The sequence below is a fragment of the Equus asinus genome, chromosome 14, assembly GCF_041296235.1.
Source record: "Equus asinus isolate D_3611 breed Donkey chromosome 14, EquAss-T2T_v2, whole genome shotgun sequence".
Classification (NCBI taxonomy): Eukaryota; Metazoa; Chordata; class Mammalia; order Perissodactyla; family Equidae; genus Equus; species Equus asinus.
Window position 1 is genome coordinate 31,551,306 of NC_091803.1, and position 22,142 is coordinate 31,573,447.

Here is a 22,142-nt window from a genome sequence, read left to right on the forward strand (position 1 = left end):
AGAAAAGATGCTTGATATGATTTTCTTTATTGAGGCAGTCCTTATTTCCCAACATATCTTCTATTCTTGAGGAAGTTCCATATGCATTTTAGATGTATGTGAATTCTGCTGTTTTTGGATGGAGTGTTCTATATATATCTATAAAATCCATCTGGTCTAGTTTTTCACTTAAATCTGCTGTTTCTTTGTTGATTTTCTCTCTGGATGATGTAAATGGGGGGTTGAGGTCCCCTATTATTATTGTATTGTAATTAATATCTCCTTTTAGGCTTGTTAATACTTGCATTGTGTAATTTGCTGCTCCTGTGTTGGGTGCGTATGTATTTATAAGTGCTATGTCTTCTTGGCGGAGTGTCCCTTTGATCATTATATAGTGCCCTTCTTTGTCTGTCATTACCTGTTTTATCTTGAAGTCTACTTTGATATAAATATGGCAACACCTGCTTTCTTTTCTTTGCCATTATCTTGGAGTATCATCTTCCATCCCTTCACTCTGAGCCTGTGTTTGTCTTTGGAGCTGAGATGGATTTCCTGGAGGCAGCATATTGTTGGGTGTTGTTTTTAAATCCATCCCACCACTCTGTGGCTTTTGACGGGTGAATTCAATCCATTTACATTTAGAGTGATTATTGATATATGAGGGCTAAATGCTGCCATTTTATCACTTGTTTTTCCATTCTTCTGCATTTCCTTTGTTTCTTGTGCCATGTATTTTGGACTATCAAGTTAGGTAGATTTCTATGATGGTTTTCTTAGTTTTCTCCTTATTTATCATTTATGTGTCTGTTCTAATTATTTGTTTAGTAGTAACCATGAGATTTGTATAAAAAAAATCTCATAGATGAGATACTCCATTTTATGATAGCCTCTGCTTTCCTTAGATGAAGCCATTTCCATCCCTTACCTCTTCCCCTTCTAAGTTATTATTGTCACATCTAGTTCCATCTTGTGTTTTGAGTTTGTGGTTAAAATGGAGATTACATTTATTTTTGTTGTTTTCCTTCCCTTTATCTTTAACATTATAATTGTTTGCTAACCTGTTCTGATAGAGAGCTGCAATTTTCTGATTTTGTCTCTCCTTGCTCAAGGTTTTGTAACCCCCCTTTATTTTTTTCTAGGTATGAGGAGCAGCTTGATTATTTCTTCTAGGAGTGTTCTTGGGGTGATGAGCTCCCTTAGCTTTTGTTTATCTTGGAAAGTTTTTATTTCTCTATCATATCTGAAGGATATTTTTGCTGGATAGGGTATTCTTGGCTGAAAGTTTTTGTCTGTCAGAGTTTTGACTCTATCATTCCACTTTCTCCTAGCCTGTAACGTTTCTTCTGAGAAATCTGCTGAAAGCCTGATAGGGGTTCCTTTGTAAGTTATTTTCTTCCACCTTGCTGCCGTTAGTATTTTTTCTTTGTCATTTACTTTTGCCATCTTTACTACTATATGCCTTGGAGAACTTCTTTTTATGTTGATACCATTAGGAAATCTATTGGCTTCTTTCACTTGTATTTCCACCTCCTTCTGCATGTTTGGAATGTTCTCAGCTATTACTTACTTCAACAAGGTTTCTGCTCAATTTCTCCTTCTCTTCTCCCTCTGGAATATCTATAATCGCTATTTTGCATTTTCTAATTGAGTCGGATATTTCTTGGAGAATTTCTTCATTTCATTTTCATCTTAGTTCTCTCGACTCCTCCATCTGAAGCATTTCTATATTTCTGTCTTCAAGACTGCTGATTTGTTACTGCATAATATCAGCTCTATTGTTTAAGCAGTGCAGATTTTTCTTTTTCTCATTCATTGTGTTTTTCATCTCCAAACTTTCTGATGTTTCTTTATATTTTCAATCCCTTTTTTTTGAAGGAGTTCCTGATTTCATTGAACTGTCTGTATTTTCTTGTAGCTCGTTGAGGTTTTTTATGATAGCAATTTTGAATTCTCTGTCATTTAGATTATAAATATCTATGCCTTCAGGATTGGTTACTGGGTACTTGTAATTTTCCTTCTGGTCTGGAGATTTAATATATTTTTTCATACTGCTTGATGGTGTGGATGTGTGCCTCTGCATAGTGATAGTATCTGCTCTCAGCTTCCCCCTGCCAGCACTGCATGGGTGTCAAGAGCTTTATATTCTGAGCCTGCCGTGATCTGCGGCTCACTTGATTCAGCCACTGGCTGCTTTTCTATCTGTGTGGCCCTCTGGCGAACTGGCTGAGCTGGAGCTCCGGGAGGGGGGAGGAGTGCTTTCTTTCACCTGTGTGATCCTGAGGGTGTTCTTTCTCTGCCCTTCCTATCCGCTCTCCTTAGGTCCTAGCTTGATGAAGACATTCCCACAATGGCTTAATCACCTCTGTGTGATGCTTTCCCATGGGCTGTGAGGGAACTTGGAGAGTGAAGGTGTTCCCGCAGAGGGCCACCCCTCCCCTCTCTCCTCTCAGAGCCATGTGCAGTCTCATGGTTGCTACCATTTTGGAGGGAGAGGAAATTCACCTTACCTCCTTCCCTTTCCTCCAAGGGATCCAGTACCTCCACCTTCAGACATGTGGCTGCTTTCATCTCTGAGACATCTTTTGTGCTGTGTGAATGTCCTCTGTTAGTATCTAAATATCCTCTTTTGTATACCAGACAGGAGAATATCAGGCAACAGCTCACTCCGCCATGATGCTGATGTCACTCAAACCTTTGAAGTTTTGCCTGGTTAAATTAAATGATGGAAAATTCATTAAATATCCAGATCATTTTCAAATAGAATAAAACACTGAAACATTAATTGCTAAGCAAGTCTAAATTTACCCACTTTTGTCTTATTTTTAGAAAGAAACTTAAAATGTTTGGGTCTATTAATAAACGTCTTGTGCTTTATTAAAACATTGTACCGTAAAGTAACATGTTCATAGAAATTATGAAAAATATTTATAAATTTGCCAAGCCACATAATGCTAATGTAAAAAATAGTTTATACTTGCTTACTTCTTTCTTTTCACTAAACATTAAGGTTTCTAGGTGTTAAAAACTCTATGTATGTGATTAACCTACTAAAAATTAATAAGGAAAGCATCTCTGTATACAAAGAAAGTAAGATGTACGTTTCCAGTAGGAAAGGTAAGAAATGGATATTTTTGTTTTGTTAAGAAAAATAAATTTGTCCTAAAGTAAAATGGGTTAGGAAAAACATAATATTTTTTGTCCTAAAGAGAGGCTAAAAAGAAAGACATAGAACATATTCTAAATGTAAAATTAAAAAAAGTTAGGTGGCTTGTGAAAGAGGAACCCTGAGAAAAGAGTTTTGTGCGTGGTCAAGTAGGCTAAGAGTGGAATAAATTTAATCAAATGTGTTTTGATATCAAAAGTAAGCTGGCGCAAACTTGGAATTTTGCTCTCTTTCTCTTAAAAGGATCATTTTCTTGAATTTTTAGTCTGATCTTGATAAAGAAACTATAAAAGATTTTTCTTTATTTTTGAGTAAGTCTACCTAAAAGACAGAAAATCTATTTTCTAAAAATAATTTCCTATGTTCAAAAAACTGAAATTTCTCCGTTAAGAGAACTAAGGTTTTTTGAAACTCTCTAACTCTACATTTACCTTTGTAAGGGAGGAAGAAATACTCTCCAACCCTCTAGGTTGTACTGGCTTGTCTAAGAATTGAGTTAACATGAGACAGAACAAGAGGAGATAATCAAACAAAGTTTGATAGCATTTATACACAGCAGAAATTCAGGAAAGCTGAGTAACTCACTAAAATGTACAAAACCACCACCTTAAATACCATCTTCAGATAAGACAAAGGAGGTTGTTGGGGGTAGTGGTCTGACTCCTTCCAACTCTGATTTAGAGACAGCAGGGTGGCTTCCTGGGCTGGTTGCTGCAGATTGTGGGTCAGAGTTCTACTTTGACATGTGGTCTGGCCATTGTCCCTTTGTATATTCAGGCTCTTACACCATATATGTGGTACCGTGTTAAGTGCTTTAAACATGCTAACTTGTTAAATACTTTCTTCTGTACAAATAGCAGCACACTCTATATACTGTTGTGCACTGTTTGTTTTCCTGAGCAGTGCATACTGAAGATCTTCCCATATGAAACATACAGAAGAGCTATATTTTAAAATATCATACTATTCCATTGGATAGAGTTAATTTTATTTGTTTAACCAGTCCCCAAAAATAGCCTTTTTGCTATTACAAATATTGCAAAAACTATCCTTGGCTATGTATCTGTGGGATGAATTCCTGGAAACAGACTGCTGAGTAAAAGGGCATGTGCATTTGTAAGTCTTGAGAGATACTGTTAAATTTTACTTTAAGTTATATCTAATTTAATTCTAACAAAAATGCTATAAGATTGGCATTTTGGCAGATAAGAGAACTGTCTCATAGACATGAAATAGCTAGTACAAGGTAGTGAGTGCAGCCTTGGAATTTGAAGCTTGATCTAGACAATGGGCTCTGAAGCACTATGTCCTACTGCCTCCTCCCCATGTTAGGGTAGCTACTGTTATTAAGCTCCAGCCTCAGTTCAGGCACTGAGCTAAGCATGCTCTGTACAATAGCTCATTTAAATCTCACAACCTTAGGAGGTAGGTGTTACTGTATTTAGTCAATCTAAGATGCCATCAATTGTGAGTCACACCATTGCTCTATGACTCATCAAGAACACAAAGCATTGCTACTTAAACTCGGGCATGCTGTTGATCGTAAGGCACTGTCTGATTTTAACAGTGAAATGTAAAAAAAATCTTGGAGTCCACAAAATACAGCATTATCCCATTTTGAAAATAATAATGAAGTATCATGAGGTGAAATGACTTGCCTAAGGTCACACTCTTTGGCAGAATTGGGGTTTGAATGTTTATCTGTTTAATGCCAGAGCCATCTCAGTGCTCAACACTTTCCTTGCTCTTGTGCTTGAAGCAAATAATTCTTTGGAGTCAGAGCTTCTCCAAAGTAAAGTAGTGGTACGAGGGAATTCTCCAGGTTTAGATGGCAGAGCCGGAGGGCTTGGAAGTGTGCAGGGCTGTTGTCCTGGCTGTAATGAACTGAACTGTCACAGCGACTGCCTCCTGGTCTAATCATCTCATGTACTAGCACTCTGTTCTGATGATCATATTTCCCTGGTTAAAAAAAAGAATCCTTCAATGGCTTCCCACTGCTGTCATGATAAGGGCCATATATTTTCTGATATTCGAGGCCATCTGGCCTCACTCTCACCTCTCATTTCTTTTCATTCCACACTTTATAATTCAGCCAAACTGGGTCTGCGCTCCGTACATCCTCTTGCTTTTTCTCTTCCAGGCTTTGGCTTGGTTTATGCTGTTTTTTTGCTCTGAGTGCTCTTTCCACTCTCACCTCCACATAATCAAATCCCATATACAGAGTTCACCTCCAATGCTTTATATGCCCTTCTCTTTTGGAAATGATTGCTCTGTGCTCTGGGCCCCCTAATGCTTTCTCCTAAAGAACTGCAAACTTTCTGCCATGAATTACAGTTATTCATATGCTTGTCTTGGCTCTCTGACTAGCCTGTGGAATCCTTGAGGGTAAAGTTCACACCTGACTCATCTTTGAACCCTTCATTTCTCCTGATCTAGTAACCAACACAGAGTAGAGATCAGATATCACACTTACTGTATGGAGACGTTCAATGAACACAGAATTGGAAATGACATTAGATAGAGACCTTCAAACCTGCTCTCAATTCCTGCACTCTTTGACTACTGACCTCCTTAAGGCAAGTTGATTCTGCAGGGTCCTAAATCTGTGTTTGGATTTCTTGATTGCTTATATCTTCTGATATATGCATTAGAACACAAGATCTGTTAAACACCTGCCTGTAGGCCTCTGACTCAATATCAGCCCTCCAGGTGCCTCCAGTCCCCTCTTATCTCAGTATCCCCATCATAATGATGTGGGTAGTTTTGTTTTTTTTTCTTAAAGATTGACACCTGAGCTAACAAGTGTTGCCAATCTTGTTTTTCTTTTTCTGCTTTTTTTCCTCTCCAATTCCCCCCAGTACATAGTTGTATATTTTAGTTGTGGGTCCTTCTAGTTGTTGCATGTGGGGTGCTGCCTCAACATGGCCTAATGAGTAGTGCCATGTCCATGCCCAGGATCCGAACCCTGGGCCGCCGAAGTGGAGCTTGCAAATTTAACCACTTGGCCATGGGGCGGGCCCCAATGTGGTTAGTTTTGGTGTTGTGTTGTCAGCGAGGTGCAATTGGAGACTAGGGACTTGGCACAGATTTTAATCCTATATCTTATAGAATCACTGTGAAAGCTCCTTTCTTTGTAGATCTGGGTGACTTGGGGACATTTCCTGACTGTTGGGGTATGACCTTAAGGCCAACAGAATCTCCTTAAATTCCATCAGTATCTGTCTTGGTTGGCATTATGCTGCCTTCTGGGTACCAGGGCTTTAGGAGGTCTTGGATGTTATCCAGCAGGCACTTTTATGAATTCATGGATTGAATAAATGAATAATTTCAATTTATCCAATTCTAATTCTTTACCTGATAGGCAATGGACATTACAAAGTCAAAGACTTGGTGGTAAGATTGAGCAACACATATACGTGTACCTATTTCACATAAGGGATCCTTGGGTAGAGTTTGTTAAGTGAACTCAAGCATAGAGTCATAACACACAACCATTTATCTTAGAGAGACTTAACTGTAAGATTGGGAAACTAAACTCCAAACAAACCAAAACAAAACAAATGCAAGCCAGTTACTGCAATTTGTCTTCAACTAAGACATTGAAATAAGTTTCAGTCCTGGAGTAGAAATGGACTAAATTGGATTTGCCAAGAGATGGTACAGTATCCACGAGCTATTTTGAAGATTTTTTTTTTTAAGAATAGGATGATGACATGGGATTTTCATATTAGATGCTGACTCTAGACCCAAACCCCTTATAACTTGTGACTCTGTCTTTGTGTTTATCACTACATATTGGGCAACACATTTGTTCACCATGGCTCCATTAGCTTAGAAGAACAGGAAACATACAACAATGTGTCTTTTGCATAATTGTCCTGGATCCCTCCCCAGCTACAGGGACCCACTGCTCTTCCTCTCACCCAGACTCTTAGATTTCTGGCTCTACAGTAATTTTCTTTTGATCCTTTGGTGTAACACTCCCACTCTGCTCTCAGTCCTGTTCCTTCTCTCAATATTGACATTTTCTGCAGGATTTGGTAAGGAACTCCTTCCTTAGCTTTATTTCTGTAGGGGAGCAGGACTTGCCACTGCAAAATGTGTCTCTTTGGCTTGATTATTTTTAGGAATAAAAGACTCAGGAAGAAATTTTCACCTCCCCCTAACTGCCTAAAAGAATTTAAGCTAGAACACCTGCTTCAGGAAGGAGCTATCACCATAGATAACTGTAGTATAATATGAACTAGGTGTGGTAGACAGGGAAGAACCTAGCAAGACCCATTTGATCAAAGTCCTCTCCATGTCTCATTGTCTCTGCAAGGCATGACAAACATTTGTTTACCAAACATTTTCTTTTACATCTCCATGTGAATTGCTTTCCTCCCCTTTGAAGTCCCAAACCACTACCCCCAGCATCCTCTGTTGTCTTTAGCTGAAAATGGTATTTAAGGTGGTGGCCTTGGCCAAGGTGGTGAGTTACTCAGTTTTTCTGGGTTTCTCCCATGTATGCATGTTATTGAATCTGTTTGACTTTTCTCCTGCTATTCTGTCTCATGTTAATTTAATTTAGACCAGCCAGAAGAACCTACAAGGATAGAGGAAAAGTTCTTCCTCTCCTACAGTCCCATGAAATTCTCCCTTCATTCCCCAAGCCTGTACAGGCTGTGGGAGGACTGTACCTTGAAGCCTGATTAAATCCCATTGTCAAACCATGCTGGGAATACTCTACCAGTGTGGGAGCTCCTTTTCTCCTGTTGGTAAAACAGATGGCCATTGGATCCTGACTCTTCATCCCCACACAGATTTGCTTTGAGTGTACAACTCTGTAAGTCACAAAAAAGGCAACAGTCAGTTCTAAGTGCAAATTCTCTGACTTAGAGCCTAGGACCATGGTTTGGTCATCTGTGCTTTTTGAAAATAACAGCCCATATCTTGTCATATTGGGGCATCATTTTTAGAGGGGGAGCTGCCATTTTTTTCTGTTTAAAAAAATTTTGTATTGATTTTTATTGCATAAGAAATATATGAGGCATCTACACTCCAGCCATAATTTTCTTGGTAAAAGATCCTCTATTCAACCAATTGCTCAAGCCAAAAATCTGTAGTACTCAGTAATCTTTACTGTCTCTCTTTCTGTATCTACTTGCATACCTACCTACCTACCTATCTACCTATGTCACATCCTATTCATTGACAAGCCCTGTCAACTCTACCTCCAAAACTTATCATTAATCTATGTATTCTCTTCATTATCTCTACTCAGGGACTGGACTAGCGTGAGATGAGTGAAACATTTGCCTCAGGCATGGTTTTTAAGGGGATGCAAACAAATTCAGCAGTCAAGATAGATAATATTTTAAAGTCATATTTTTTAAAAAATTAAAAATTAATGCAAAAATATACGATAAACAAAATATTAAAGTTTTACTTAAATACAGTATCCAACCTAGCACTTGCATGACTCCCCTCACTTGGTCAGCCTAATCCTGTCCCTGGCACCAGTTAAAACTTTATTTATAAAAACAGGCAGTTGGTTTGAGGGCTATAGTTTGCCAGTTTGATTATTTTTAATTTCAAGAAATTTTAAAAATATTTTCTTTTAAGAGACTTATAAAGTTAAAATTATCTTATGATTGTTCATAAATTACAAATACATAACATAAATATATAAAATACTTAAAATTATATGTAGGTATATACATTTTAAAACAATTACTTTATTTACATGTATTTTTAAAAATTTATTTTAAAATTAAAATGTTATTTTTCATGATCACTGAATATTTTGGTGTCCATTTAAATTTTGTGCCTGAGGTGTGTCCTGTCTCCTCTGCTGCTACCTTGGTCCACTCCAACATAGCCTCTCACCCGGACAACTGCGACAGCCCTCTGCTGGGTCTCTTTCTTGTGTTCAATTGTTAGTAGAGCAGCCAGAGAGTATTTTTTAAAATGGAAGTCACATCAAGTCCCTCCCTCTCCTGCAGGACCTGCAAGGCCTCCGCAGTCCAGCGTCTCTTGCTCCTCAACCTCTTTACCTCCTACTCTCTTCCTCGCTCATTGCACTTCAGGCACCCTGGCATTCTCTCTGCTCCTCAAACAGATCCAGCTCATTCTCCCTTCAGGTGCTTTACCTTAGTGTTCCCTCTGCCAGGGACATAACCACAGATCTTCAGAAGGTTGGTTCCTTGGTGTTCATATAGCAGCTTAAATGTCCTCTCTTCAGAAGCCACCAAATCTAAAATAGTTCCCCCATCCCACGTCCGGTCATTCTATCTCATTGTTCTGTTTTGTTTTGAAGCCTCTTTTGCAATCTGTATTATCTCGATCATTTACGTGTTTTCTTGTTTGTTCGTTTTGCAGTGTAGAGTATCAGTGCCATGTTGACTTTTATATCCACGGACACTGGAATATCGCCCTCTAGAGACCACATTAATAATTATCAAACTCGATATTTCATTAACCTGAGGATGAACATGGCATCCTCGTGTTATTTTAGTAAGTATTTCCCCATTTACCAGCGAGGGTGAGTGTTCTTTGTTTTGTTTTTTTTAATACGTGTACTGCTTATTTATGTTACTATCACCTATTTTTTGCCCCTCTCTGAGAATGAATACTCAGGTATGAATCAGGAGATGAGACTTTCACTCAGACTGAGACCTTGTAAGACAGATCATGAATTCTTGTGTTGGGGGATGCTCTGGTTTCAGGACTAGAAATTGCTGTCCAGCTTCCTTCTCTCTCCTCTCACACCACCCAAGTTAAAACAACACTTCTCACGTATCATCACATTTTACAAATTCAGGTATTTGCTTCATTTAAACATCTTGTTTTCAGTGTCCAGTCACCTCATCAACTCCTTAAAACCCAACCACCCACCATACCTTATATCTGATACCAGGAGCTTGGTCTTCAAGGTGGGGCAGTTGGACATGACAGAGTCCACAAGTGGGACTGTAGCCTCATTGACCACAATGCTCTGGGCCTAAGACATTTGCAATCGATAGAGATTTTTCTTGGCAGTCAGTTGGGGGGTGGTGGTTTCCCAGGCACAAAGGTGGTTCCTGAGGAAACCACAAAAGGCGGCTTCATTCATATCTTTTAAGTAGATAATATTTCCTCAAGCATCCTGGTAGGCATAGATGAGGTCTCCTGAATACTGTCTGTTTCTAGAGTGTAACCTCTGCATTGGTCAGCAACAAAATGGCTGGGGAAGAAGTGAGAAGGGAAGGAGACTGAGCTCACTGAGCTTTGTTGCCATTATCTGTTCCCCTCAAGTTGTCCTTAATTTACATGGGTTAGGTGTCAGATTACTACCTATTTGAAATGTAGCCTGATTTTGAAATTGTGTGACACAAGGAGGTGGTGGAAACTTCCTCTTTGTTGTTCCCTCCTTGCTTGCGAATGGCAAGTGCTGTGGATTCCAGCATTTGCATTGGACACAAAAGTTCATTCTCCTTTTCTTGGGCTGTTCTGTAGACTTTCTTCCATCCATTTATCACTTATCAGGGGCCTACTTTATGTGACTAGCACGTGCTGTCACATCCTCTTATGATCTTTCATATTTCTGTGGTGTCAATTGTAATGTCTCTTCTTTCATTTACAGTTTTATTTGGGCCCTCTTTATTTTTTTCTTGATTTGTGTAGCTAAAATTTTGTCAATTTTGTTTATCTTTTTAAAGAACCAACTCAGTTTTGTTGATTTTTTTCTACTGTCTTTATAGTCTCTGTTTTCTTACTTTCTACTCTAATCTTTATTATTTCCTTCTTTCTGCTAACTTTGGCTTAGTTTGTTCTTTTTCTACTTCGTTGAGGTGTAAAGCTGAATTGTTAATTTGAGATCTTTCTTTCTTCTTAAATTAAGTATTTATTGATAGAAACTTCCCTCTTAGAACTGCTTTTGCTGCATCGCATAAGTTTTGGTATGTTGTCTTTTCATTTTTGTTTCTGTCAAGATACTTTCTGATTTCTCTTTTGAGTTCTCTTTTGCCAATTAGTTGTTCACCAATGCCCATTCCTGATAAAAACTCTCAGCAAACTAGGAATAGAGGAACCATCTCCTAGTTGATAAAGAACACATAGAATAAACCTACAGCGAACATCACACTTAATGGTAGCTCTAGGAGGGACACTGCATATGGTCCTAGGTGTCCGCCCTGCCTGGCAGGCCCATGCCCTACTGGAGGGTGAGGCCAGGGGCAGGGTGAGTGTGGGGTCTGGGGAAGGAGGAAGAAGGGGTGGCCAGCCCAGCTTGGTGACTACACTTGCTGCCAGACCATCCCTCACCTGACACCCTCCAGGTAGATCCACTGCCTCTGTGCTCACCAATAATGCTGCTGCTGCTGCTGCTGCTGCTGCTGCTACTGCTGCAGCTTCCAGGTCCCAGCCTGGATCAGTGCAGGTGAGTGAGAGCCCTGCCCTCTGCCAATGCAGTAATCCTGCAGGATTCCTCCAGCTCTTTCTAGGGGTGCCTAGACCTTCATTCCTTCCCAGGGACCCAGGAGCTCTGTTCCACATCCCTCGCTAGGGTGCCCCACTCACTCACTCTTCCCAGGTCCCAGGAATCTTCCAAGCATTAACCAGGGATCCAGTGTCTTCCCCAGACATCCCCTCCCACACACTCTATAACCCTCTCCTGCCATCCAGAGCCCATCTTACTCCCCCTGGCCTCGGATCCTGTGAACTGACCCTCTGGATTGCCCAGATGAGTGCTCAGATTGGGACTAGAGATAATAAAATCTGAATATGAACATCAATGGTGCCCCTGTTTTGTGCATTCATTCTATGGATGAACCTATCCTAAATGTGGTCCCTCTGTAACTGTCCCCAAGCCCCATCAGAAAGAGCCTGGGTCCTGATTCTCCCTGCTGGCGCCAGCTTCCTGGGTGACCCTGTGCACCCAGTAGATATCCAGGACACAGAGGTCCAGGGGGAAGGCTCCGAACAGCCCCTGGCACCAGCCTTTCCTAGGTCCCACCCTAAGTCCCACATGGGTGAGTGAGGGACCTGCTCTCTGGGAACCCAGGAGTCCTGTAGGACTCTTCCAGACTGCTCCAGAGGTACCCAGTCCCCCATTCACACATGGTGCTTTTGCCCCTCAGGTTTTGCCCATTTACACCCACCCTCTCATGTCTTCCAAGGGCCCAGATATCCCCCAGCCCTTCCCAGGGGTCCACCATCCCCCCACCCCAACATCCTTCCCTTCACACGCTATAACACCCTCCTGACATTCAGAGCCCTCCTGCCCCCCTGGCCTGGGGTCCTGTGAACTGATCCTTTACTCCATCCATCCTTGGGGCCTGAGATAGGACCACTGGGGGAAAACCAGAGGCTGGGAGAAGGGGCAGAAGGGGCCGAGCCTGGGGGTGGGGGAAGCACATACTGTCTCCTTCTCACCCACCACTAGGGTCACCCTTGGAGAGATCCCCTCTGCAGCTGCCCTTTTCTGGGGTGCACAGACACACACACTCACAGGGAAATAAGACACCACAAGCACAGAGACACACAGGCATGGAATCACCTCCATCCTCACCTGGGGACTCGGGCATAGGGCTCAGGGACAGGCTCACACACAGACCCACACTGCAGACACAGGCAATGACCCCTGAGGAGAACATATGCACACACAGACACACATACTTAGGGCCACATGAGACAGCCCCACATGGCAGACCCTACACACACTGGACACACATACAGAGAACACAGAGATACACACTTAGATAAAATCAAGAACACACAAAGGGGTAGTAGATTCACTCACACAACCAACACACACACAGATATATAACACAGACACACATAGATGCTCCAGCAGGGACGCACACTTCCAGAGACACAGACTTGCATGACCAACATACAGTCATTCAGAGATACAGACACACACAATACATACAAAGACACACAGAAACACAGTGCCATACAGTGGAAAACTCACATCCACAATCAATACATTCACAGACACAGAAGCACACTCAAGGGCCATAATGCAGATTTACACACTCAAACAGACTTGTGCATGCATGCGCATGCACACACACACACGCACACACTCCCAGACCTTCATCCCTTACCCAGGCTTACAAAACAAGCAGTCCTGACACTCAGTGGAGGCCACTGCAGGCAGACAGGATGAATAGACCGGGGTACGACCTGCCCCACCTAAGCTGCCATGGAGGGGGTGTTTTCCTGGTTCCAAACTGAGTGCTGGGCATCTTCCCCCAGCCACGGCCTTCTGGACAGCTATGCTGGGTCCTGAGGTATCAGAGAGTGGCCAGGGTAGGGTGGTTCTGTGGACAGGGGCCCCGGGCAGGTACAGGGACCCTGACAGTGTGCACTTTGAGTGGAGGTGTTGCATGGGGCTTAGCAGATCCCGAGGTCAAGAGAGGGAGAGAGGCATGTGTCCCCAGGACCCTGCAGTGTTAGGACCCTGCATGTGTCAGAGTCGACTGCACCCTCTCTCACAATAACAATAATAAGAATAATGCCATCATCAGGACTATTATGTGACAATATTATCATTAACACAGCAATGACTGAGTCAGTCCCTGGTGGAGAAGAAAGGGCTGTGACCATAGCCAGCTGGTTTGAGCTCATCTTCTGAGCAGCGCCAACCCCAAGCAAAGCTGGGTCCTAGGCAGAGCTTCTCTCTGGTCCCTTCTCCCTCTGGAGTCTCCAGACCTCAGCTTCCCTCTCTCCCCAAATCCCTTCCCGGACCAAAGTGTCCTCTGACCCTTTTCTCACCCTGGGTAAAGCCCTCTCTCTGATCACTCTGAACCTGAACCTCCATCTATGCAAGGGGGATAGAGATGGTACCAACCTCAGGACGCCACAAGATGATGCCTGCACAGGGCTTAGCACCGTCCCATAGGAAGAGAGGCCCTTGCTTGTATCATTATTGCCTTTAACGGCTGCACACTTTTAAAGGTGCCAGTTCTGGGAGGACAGATGCCCTTGGGAGATGATGATGCTAATCTTCACACGAACTCAGCATGAGGCTGCTTCTTGTCCTTATGACAGGCTTGGGATGCAGGCCTGGACACTCACATTTTAATGAAGAAAACCCATTCAGTGTCACACAGCCAGTAAGCAGCACAGCTGAATCTTAAACCCAAGGCTGCTGGCCTGGCCTCAAGGCGCCATGCAGGGCTCTCCTGCATGGGAGGCTCACACTGGGTGGCTTTGGGGAGCAAGCGCTTCCTCAGCTGCAGGAAAGATCTCACCTGTTCCAGGCCCCCAACCTCTGTTCTCTTCTCCTTCTTTCCCTCCTCCCTGCTGGAGCTCTGATCAAGGTGACCCTGGCACCCTTCATGAAGTCCCCAGTCCCTTACAGGAGCCTCTCTCCCATTCACTTCTGGGCTAGTCTGACTTCCACCCCTTCTGTAATAGTCTCTCCTAGACAGGACAGTCCACCTCTGAGGTTCTTGAGGCAGGCAACAGCATCTAAACAGAATTTCATATGCACTTGTTTTGTTGTCCTTCTTTTTTTTTTACTTCTTCTTGACGGTTTCTTTACATTTATGGTAAAAGACTTTGGTTTTCCATTATAACTGATATAATATCAATTATATAACTGACAACATAGTTATATAACTGACAATATATCAATTATGAAACTGATATAACTGATGTAACTGAAATTAGTGATATAACTGAATGTTTCCTGTTTGCTATAAATATACATAATAATAAAAAGCAATAGGATTTAAAGCAACGATTTCAAGCTGCCACGGGTCTGAACAAGTTGAGGAAATGCTGTGTGCACCTTAGGCAGCTCACGACAGGGCGCAGGAGAGATGATCACCAATGGGGTTTATCCTAGTCACCTGGGTCCATGGGCCACTCCTACCTGCTTGGCTTTCTCTATCCTTCACTCCTCATGCTTATCTTTTTACAGATTAATTATCATGGTTGCTATCTATTGATTTAGGTTCAAATCTATGAAATATGAATGTGAATACTTTTTATTGGCTATTTGGAATTTTGTTTTTAACTAACCTCAATTCTCATATTTTTAACCATAATACAACATCATCCTATTAGGCAAATCTCTGTGTACTTCAGAAATCTGACGTTGTGTGCTCTGGTTTAGAATCAAAGTGAGCATTGAAAGAAAACCTCAGTGATTTTAGAAACTTGGGCTAAACAGTAATCTGGAATTCATTTTTGTTGGAATAATCCCAGTATTATTATAATACCAGCTGCCCATCTCTCTGTTATGTGCATGTCTAACAAACATCTCTCTCTATATATTATTCTCATTTGTATCTTTAACACACATATTTTTTAAAGATTTTTTTTTCCTTTTTCTCCTCAAAGCCCCCTGGTACATAGTTGTATATTCTTCTTTGTGGGTCCTTCTAGTTGTGGCATTTGGGACGCTGCCTCAGCGTGGTTTGATGAACAGTGCCATGTCCGCACCCAGGATTCGCACCAACGAAACACTGGGCTGCCTGTAGCGGAGCGCGCGAACTTAACCACTCGGCCACAGGGCCAGCCCCATTTAACACACATTTTTGATTGTTATTTTTTTCCCATTTTTCCATACATTTGTCTTCCATACATATGTATTCCATACATATATTTTGGGGGATGTCCCAAAGAATTTAATCCAGGTACTTCATGAATATATAATAGAAGAAGTAGACTTTCCATCCACTCTGTTTGTATTTACGTATTTTTCAGTTGTAAGTTGGCTTATAAATTCTAAGTTGTTTATTTTTAAAAAAATTTGCAGTGTTCTTTTCAGCAAAATAAAACTCTTTAACAGTTTGTGTGTCACATACAGCTTAAGTGTGGCATAATTTATGTATAAAAACAGCATCTTTTGAATGAATAAAATGATGATGAACCCATCACCATATTAAGATAGTAAATACACTCATCACTCCTTAAAGTTTCCTCCTGTTTGATTTTAATCCATCTGTCCTCCCGCTCCTCCATGAGGAGATACTTGAGGGGTATGCTTACCTCCTGCAGGCTGGTTTAGGGTTTCTAAAGATGACTCTGTAACAGAAATATTGTAAAGGTCTTTGAGGATCCTCATTATCTCCAAAATTATTTCAGCTAATGCGTATTCTGCCAGACCTCTTCCATCTTGGGCGTGGTGATTTTGGAATGCTGTGGAAGTTGACAGTTATTACATGTTCCTTCAGAATATGTGCGTATGCCGCTTTCCTCTGGATATCTGTCCTTGCTGTGAGTATACTAAATTTCCTTATGGCTACAGTTTTAATCATAAATAAGTAGGAAGTTTGATAGTCACTGGACCTTTTATTTCCATTCAGTACAACAAATTTCCCTCTAAATACTGCTTTCACGGCATCTCACAAATTTTAATAAGTCCTATTTTCATTATCATTTAGATTGAATTATTTAAAAATTTATGTTGAGACATCTTCTTTGACCCATGTGTTCTTCAGAAGTGTGTTGTTTAGTGTCTAATTCTTTTATAGTTTTTCAGCTATCTGTTATTGATTTCTTCTTTAAATCCATGGTTGTCTGAAAACATAGTTTCACTGATTTTTATTACTTTAAATTTGTTATGATCAATTTGTGGCCCTGAATATGGTGTATCTGAGTGAATGTTCTACGTCAGCTTGAGAAAGACATATATTCTGCTGTTGGATGAAATCTTCTCCAGACGTCAGTAGATCCAGTCGATTGAAGATGCTGTTCAGTTCCACTGTACTCTTACTGAATTTCTGTATGCTGGATCTGTCAATGATGGATAGAGAGTTTTGGAATCTCCAGCTATAATAATGGATTCATCTATTTCTCTTAGCAATTCTGTCACTTTTTGCCTCATGTATTTTGACAGTCTGTTGTTAATACATGCACATTAGGAATTTTATGTTTTCTTGGAGAATTGACCCCTTTACCATCAAAATGATGCCCCTAATTTTCCCTGATAATTTTCCTTACTCTGTGGTGTTGTTGTGAAGGATAATTTCATTGGCTGGGCTGGGCCGCTGGGCCATCGGCTTCGGAAGGAAAGAGGCTGCCTGCAGAGAGGCAGAAAGAGCGGTTCTGTGGAGGCACAGGACCTGGAGACCCCGTGCCGGGCTCTGCGCGGGTCGAGGCGCTCCCCTTGGCTGCTTGGCCGCTGCCGGCCAAGCCCTGAGCCATCCACACGTTGCTGAGGAGTTGCGGAGACTCCCAAACTGGGCCCAGGGGGTCTTCCACAATGGTCAGGAGGGCGGGTCTCCCCGGGATCCTAGGCAGTGAGCTGAGGCGTGTGTGGATCGGTTTCTCACTGGCCAGGGCACTGATGGTTGGAATGATCATCAGATTCTTTCCTAGAATGGCTCCTTGGCCCCTGGTTACTTATTCAGGGTCTTGCTAGAGGGACCTATCCTCCATTTCTTCTGTCTTCGTTTTCCTCAGATGTGGCATCTGTTATTGTATCTCCTGTTTTGGACAATGACTTCTGCTCCCTGGTGTAGGAGAAGGTGGAGCAGCAGGACGCTTGTGAGGTAAATGCTGAGGTCTTTTTCTATTGCAATTGTTTCTGGAAGAATGCTCCTGTGCTGCAGCAGCATCTTCTCTTGCCCTCTAGGCTTAGTGTGCTCCATTGCAGGTGTACCGTGTCATTGACTTTAGCGCTAGTAAAAAGCGTTTCCTGGGAGCCCGAGGCCTCCTCCCCTCTCAGCTCTCATCTTTTCTGACCCAGAAGCCTTTAGTGCTTCTGGGCTGAGGACGGCAGGACTCTCCCACAGTGTTTCTGTCAATTTCACTCAGAGGATGACACAACCCCACGCTGAGGTCTCCTGGCACTGACTGGCCGAAGCCACCCCCAACTCCTTGATGTGGCATTCTTCTGGCCGTGGTGCCTTGGCTGCTCTCCTGGTGCAGCGTGGGGAATGAGCCGGGCAGGGACGTCCGCCGTCATCCTCCCAGGTGAGAAACGCTGGAGGCCATCCCTCCCAGTGGCTCTCAGGTGTGGGTGCTCTGTGCCACGTGCCACATGCCACGTGCAGTGGGCTACGCCTGGGGGGTGATGGCAGAGTTCCTTCCGGTGCCATCTCTGTTGGCCAGCGTGCCCTCCCGGGTCCCTCGCGTGGCAGCTTGGGTGAGGATCTGCTGAATGGCCAGAGGTGGCCTGCGTGCAGGCGGAGGTGGACGGGGGCTCTGAAGGAGAGAAGAGTGAATGTCAGGAAGGTCCTGCAGGACCGAGTCCCAGCAGAGGCCTTGCCCCCTGTTCCCAGGGAGGTGATCCGGTGGTGTCCCGGGGCACCGTTGGAGCCGGGCGTGGGGTGTGTCCTCTTCAGCCCAGCCGTCCCGGGGTTTTCCTGCTGAGATCAAAACGCAGCACGCTTGTGTTGCTCGTGTGGTTCGGAAGGCTCCCTTCGTGTTGGCATTGGACGCAGCCCATGTGCCTCTCCCGGGGGAATTGGGAAGTGGACTCCCCTGCGAGCGCAGAGCCCCAGAGCTGAGTGCTGGGCCTGGCCAAGCGTGGCATGTCACCACGTTACTCTCAGAGTACGCTGTCCCCATTGCCCTGCAGGAGCCTGGGAATGGCTGCCTCCCGGAGACCGTGCGTGGTGCAGGTGGGCAGCCAATGCGCAGAAGAGAAGACCCTTGGCGAGGGAGGGCCGCAGAGGCGGGGCACGGGCAGGGGAGAGGCTGGAAGGCAAAGCCTGGCCCCAAGGAGGAGCTTGGCTTCCAGGGCTGGGGCGTGGGCTTTTCCATCTGCGTCGTGCTCCTCTCTCTTCTGGAGGGGGAGCCAACCAGCTTCAAGCTTCTGGGGTGGCGGCGGTGGGGAGGAGGGCAGAGGGCAGCCCCCTGGCCTGAGATACCTGTCTGCCTGGCACCTGCACGTGCCATCCTTGGGCATGGCCTCTGCCGGCCCTGTCTTGGACATGAGCCCTTGCTCTTCTGCTTTGGCAGACACAGTAAGGGAGGTGTGGCGCCAGTGGCCCCTGCCCGTGGTGGGGTGTTGGTTTCGCGCCCGGCCGGGCAGGCCCGCCGTGGCAGGGGTGGAGTGGTCTTGCCCTGGTGCCGCTCCCTTGGCACCTGGTGTAGGTTAGGGGGCCGGGTGAGGTGCTGGCCCTGCTTCCGTGGGTTTCAGCTCTCGTTGGTGCTGGTGCTCGCGTGGGCCACGTCACCCTCCCTTCATCCTTGTATCCTGCAGGTGAGAGTGCGGTCTGGCGGGCCTGCTGCGTCGGGAGGACCAGCCAGCATGGCCAACGCCATGGGTGTCGCGGCCGCCACGAGCTCTGGGCCGCCAGCCCCTCCTGTGGCCGGGTGGCCTCTGAGCCATCCGCCCTCACCTCCACCTGCCCCCCGCAGTAAGGTCACCTGAAGAGTCGGAGTTGCCTCGTAGGGCGGGTTCATCTCTTGGCCTCTGGCTTGGTTGGGTCGAATGGGGAGACCTGCGCGAGGGCTTGGCAGCGGGAGGGCCAAGCTGGCCGAGGCTACTGGAGCGTTCCTCGCCTTTCTCAGGCCAAATGTCCCACGGGCTGCGTCCTCTGTGCAGCCTGGGCTGGGCCGCTGGGCCGTTGGGTGCAGAAGGAAAGAGGCTGCCTGCAGAGAGGCAGAAAGAGCGGTTCTGCGGAGGTGCATGGCCTGGAGACCCCGTGCTGGACTCTGCCCGGGTTGAGGTGCCCCCGTCAACCACTTGGCCACCGCCGGCCAAACCCTGAGCCGTCCACACGTTGCTGAGGAGTCACGGAGACTCCCGAAGCGGGCCCTGTGGGGTATTCCTCAAGGAAGGGTAGGAGGGGTGGGGGCGGGTTGCCCCTGCCTCCTCAGGGGCAAGCCGAGGCGTGTGGGGAGCCGTCTGCCGTCGGCCAGGGCCCAGAGGGTGGGCCAGGGCATCAGGCGCCTTCTGGAGGATGGTGCTGAGGGTCCCTGTTCCTTCTTCATGGCCCAGTCCGCGCGGGCCTGAGGAATAAGCCTCCATCCCTCCTCTCTGGCCTTTCTCAGATGCGGGACATGGTGCTACGGCTCCCCGGAGGGATAGCGGCTCCCGCCCCCTGGAGCAGGCGGCTGCAGTGGTGCAGCAGGAGGCCGTAGGCAAGGTCAATGGCGCGGTCTCTCTTCTGTCACGCCTCTTTCTCGAAGCGTGGTCCTACGCTGCAGCAGCCTCTCCTGGCCTCCGCGGCACTTCATGTGTACCGTAGCACAGCGACCGTGTCATCGACATTGGCGCCAGCACAAGCCGTCGCCCCAGGTGCATTGGGACCCCCGCCCTCTGGGCTCTCCCCTTGCTGGTGTACCCAGTGGCCCCCGGTGCTCCCAGGCTGAGGACTGCAGGGCTCTCCCGCTGCGTTTCTGGTGCTGCCACTCGGAGCCTGAAACTTAAACACCACGCTGAGGTCTACTAGCACGTCCTGGCCGACCCCAGCCCGAACTCCTAGACGTGGTGTTGTTCTGGCCGTGGTGCCTCAGCTCCTCATGGTGAGGCTTGGGGGCGTGACCCAGCCGGGGACGTCCGCTGTCATCCTCCCAGGCGAGGAACGTCAGAGGCTCTCCCAGTGGCTCCTAGTGGCTCTCGGGTGCGGGTGCTCTGTGCCACGTGCCACGTGCGGTGGCCTACGTCCGGGGGGCGATGGTTGGAGTTCCTGCCGGTGCCGTCTTTGTTGGCTATCGTGCCCTCCTCAGGCTCTCCCGCGGTGGCTTCGGTGACGATCTGCTGAATGGCCAGAGCTAGCCTGTGTGCAGGCGGAGGTGGACGGGGCCCCTGAAGGAGGGAAGAGTGACTGTCAGGAAGGTCCTGCAGGACCAAGTCCCACCAGAGGCCTTCCCCCGTGTTCCTGGGGAGGTGGTCCCGTGGTGTCCCGGGGGGCCGTTGGAGCCAGGCACAGGGCATGCCCTCCTCAGCCCAGCCGTCCCAAGGTTTTCCCGCTGAGATCAAAACACACACGCTTGTCTTGGTCATGTGGTTCGGAAGGCTGCCCTCATGTTAGCACTGGACTCAGCCCATGTGCCTCTCCCGGGGACTTGGGAAGCGGACTCCCCTGCGAGTGCCGAGCCCCAGAGCGGTGCGCTGGGCCTGGCTGAGCTTGGCAGGTCCCCACGTTCCTCTCAGAGCATGCTGTACCTGTTGCCCTGCGGGAGCCAGGGAAAGGCCGCCTCCCCAGAGGCCGTGGTGCCCGTGGGCAGCCCCTGCGCAGAGGAGAGGACCCCTTTGTGAGGGAGGGCCACAGAGGCTGGGCTCGGGCAGGGGAGGGGCTGGCAGGCAGAGCCTGGCCCAACAAGGAAGAGCTCAGCTTACAGGGCTGGGGAGTGGGATTTTCCATCCTCCTCCATCCTCCCCTCTTCTGGAGGGGAAGCCAACCAGCTTCAAGCTTCTGGGGTGGCGGTGGTGGGGAGGAGGGCGCAGGGTGGCACCCTGGTCCGAGATGCCTGTCTGCCTGGCACCTGCCACTGCCTTCCTTGGGTGTGGCCTCTGCCGGCCCTGTCTTGGACAGGAGCCCTTGCTCTTCTGCTTTGGCGGACACAGGCAGGGAGGTGTGGCACCGGGGGCCCTTGCCCGTGGTGCGGCATTGGTCCTGCACCCGTCCGGGTGGGCCCACCATGGCAGGGGTAGAGTGGTCTGGCACTGGTTCTCCTCTCCTGGCACCTGCTGTAGGGTAGGGGGCCGGGTGGGGTGCTGGCCCTGCTCCCGTGGGTTTCAGCTCTCGTTGGCGCTGGTGCTCATGTGGGCCATGTCACCTTCCCTTCACAGCTAAGAGTGATACTGTCAAGTCACTTATAGGCATATTGAAGGGAAGTGCGGGGGCAAAGCCGTGAGCAACAGTTAATAGAGTTTATACTCACTCGCTGATTGACTAGAAATGGAGAACAGCTATTTTACTGCATAGAATTCAAATAAAGATCTCTTGAGATGATTATTTACTGCATTCAAATCAAGTAGAATACCAAGTGAAATGCAATGTACTGAAATCCAAAATCCTATTAAGATTTGTTTCAAATCTTAAGTCTTGTTTTAAATCAGAACTAAGCTCACTTTACAAACGCATATCCTCAAGATCCCAACTTGCTCTGCAGTCTTTTCTAA

The 22,142-nt window shown here is 46.0% G+C and overlaps 1 protein-coding gene across 1 annotated transcript in view; it reads right to left on the minus strand.

Annotated features, from left to right (window-relative positions):
• LOC123276738 (uncharacterized) overlaps positions 1-22,142 on the minus strand; it is a 67,995-nt gene that overhangs the window by 38,689 nt on the left and 7,164 nt on the right. Inside the window, exons 4-5 of the mRNA XM_070485398.1 lie at positions 7,822-7,965; positions 2,487-2,685 (exon numbers count right to left, since the gene is read on the minus strand). Coding sequence (XP_070341499.1) covers positions 2,640-2,685; positions 7,822-7,965 — 190 coding nt within the window. The 3' untranslated portion in view covers positions 2,487-2,639. The remainder of the gene's footprint in view (positions 1-2,486; positions 2,686-7,821; positions 7,966-22,142) is intronic.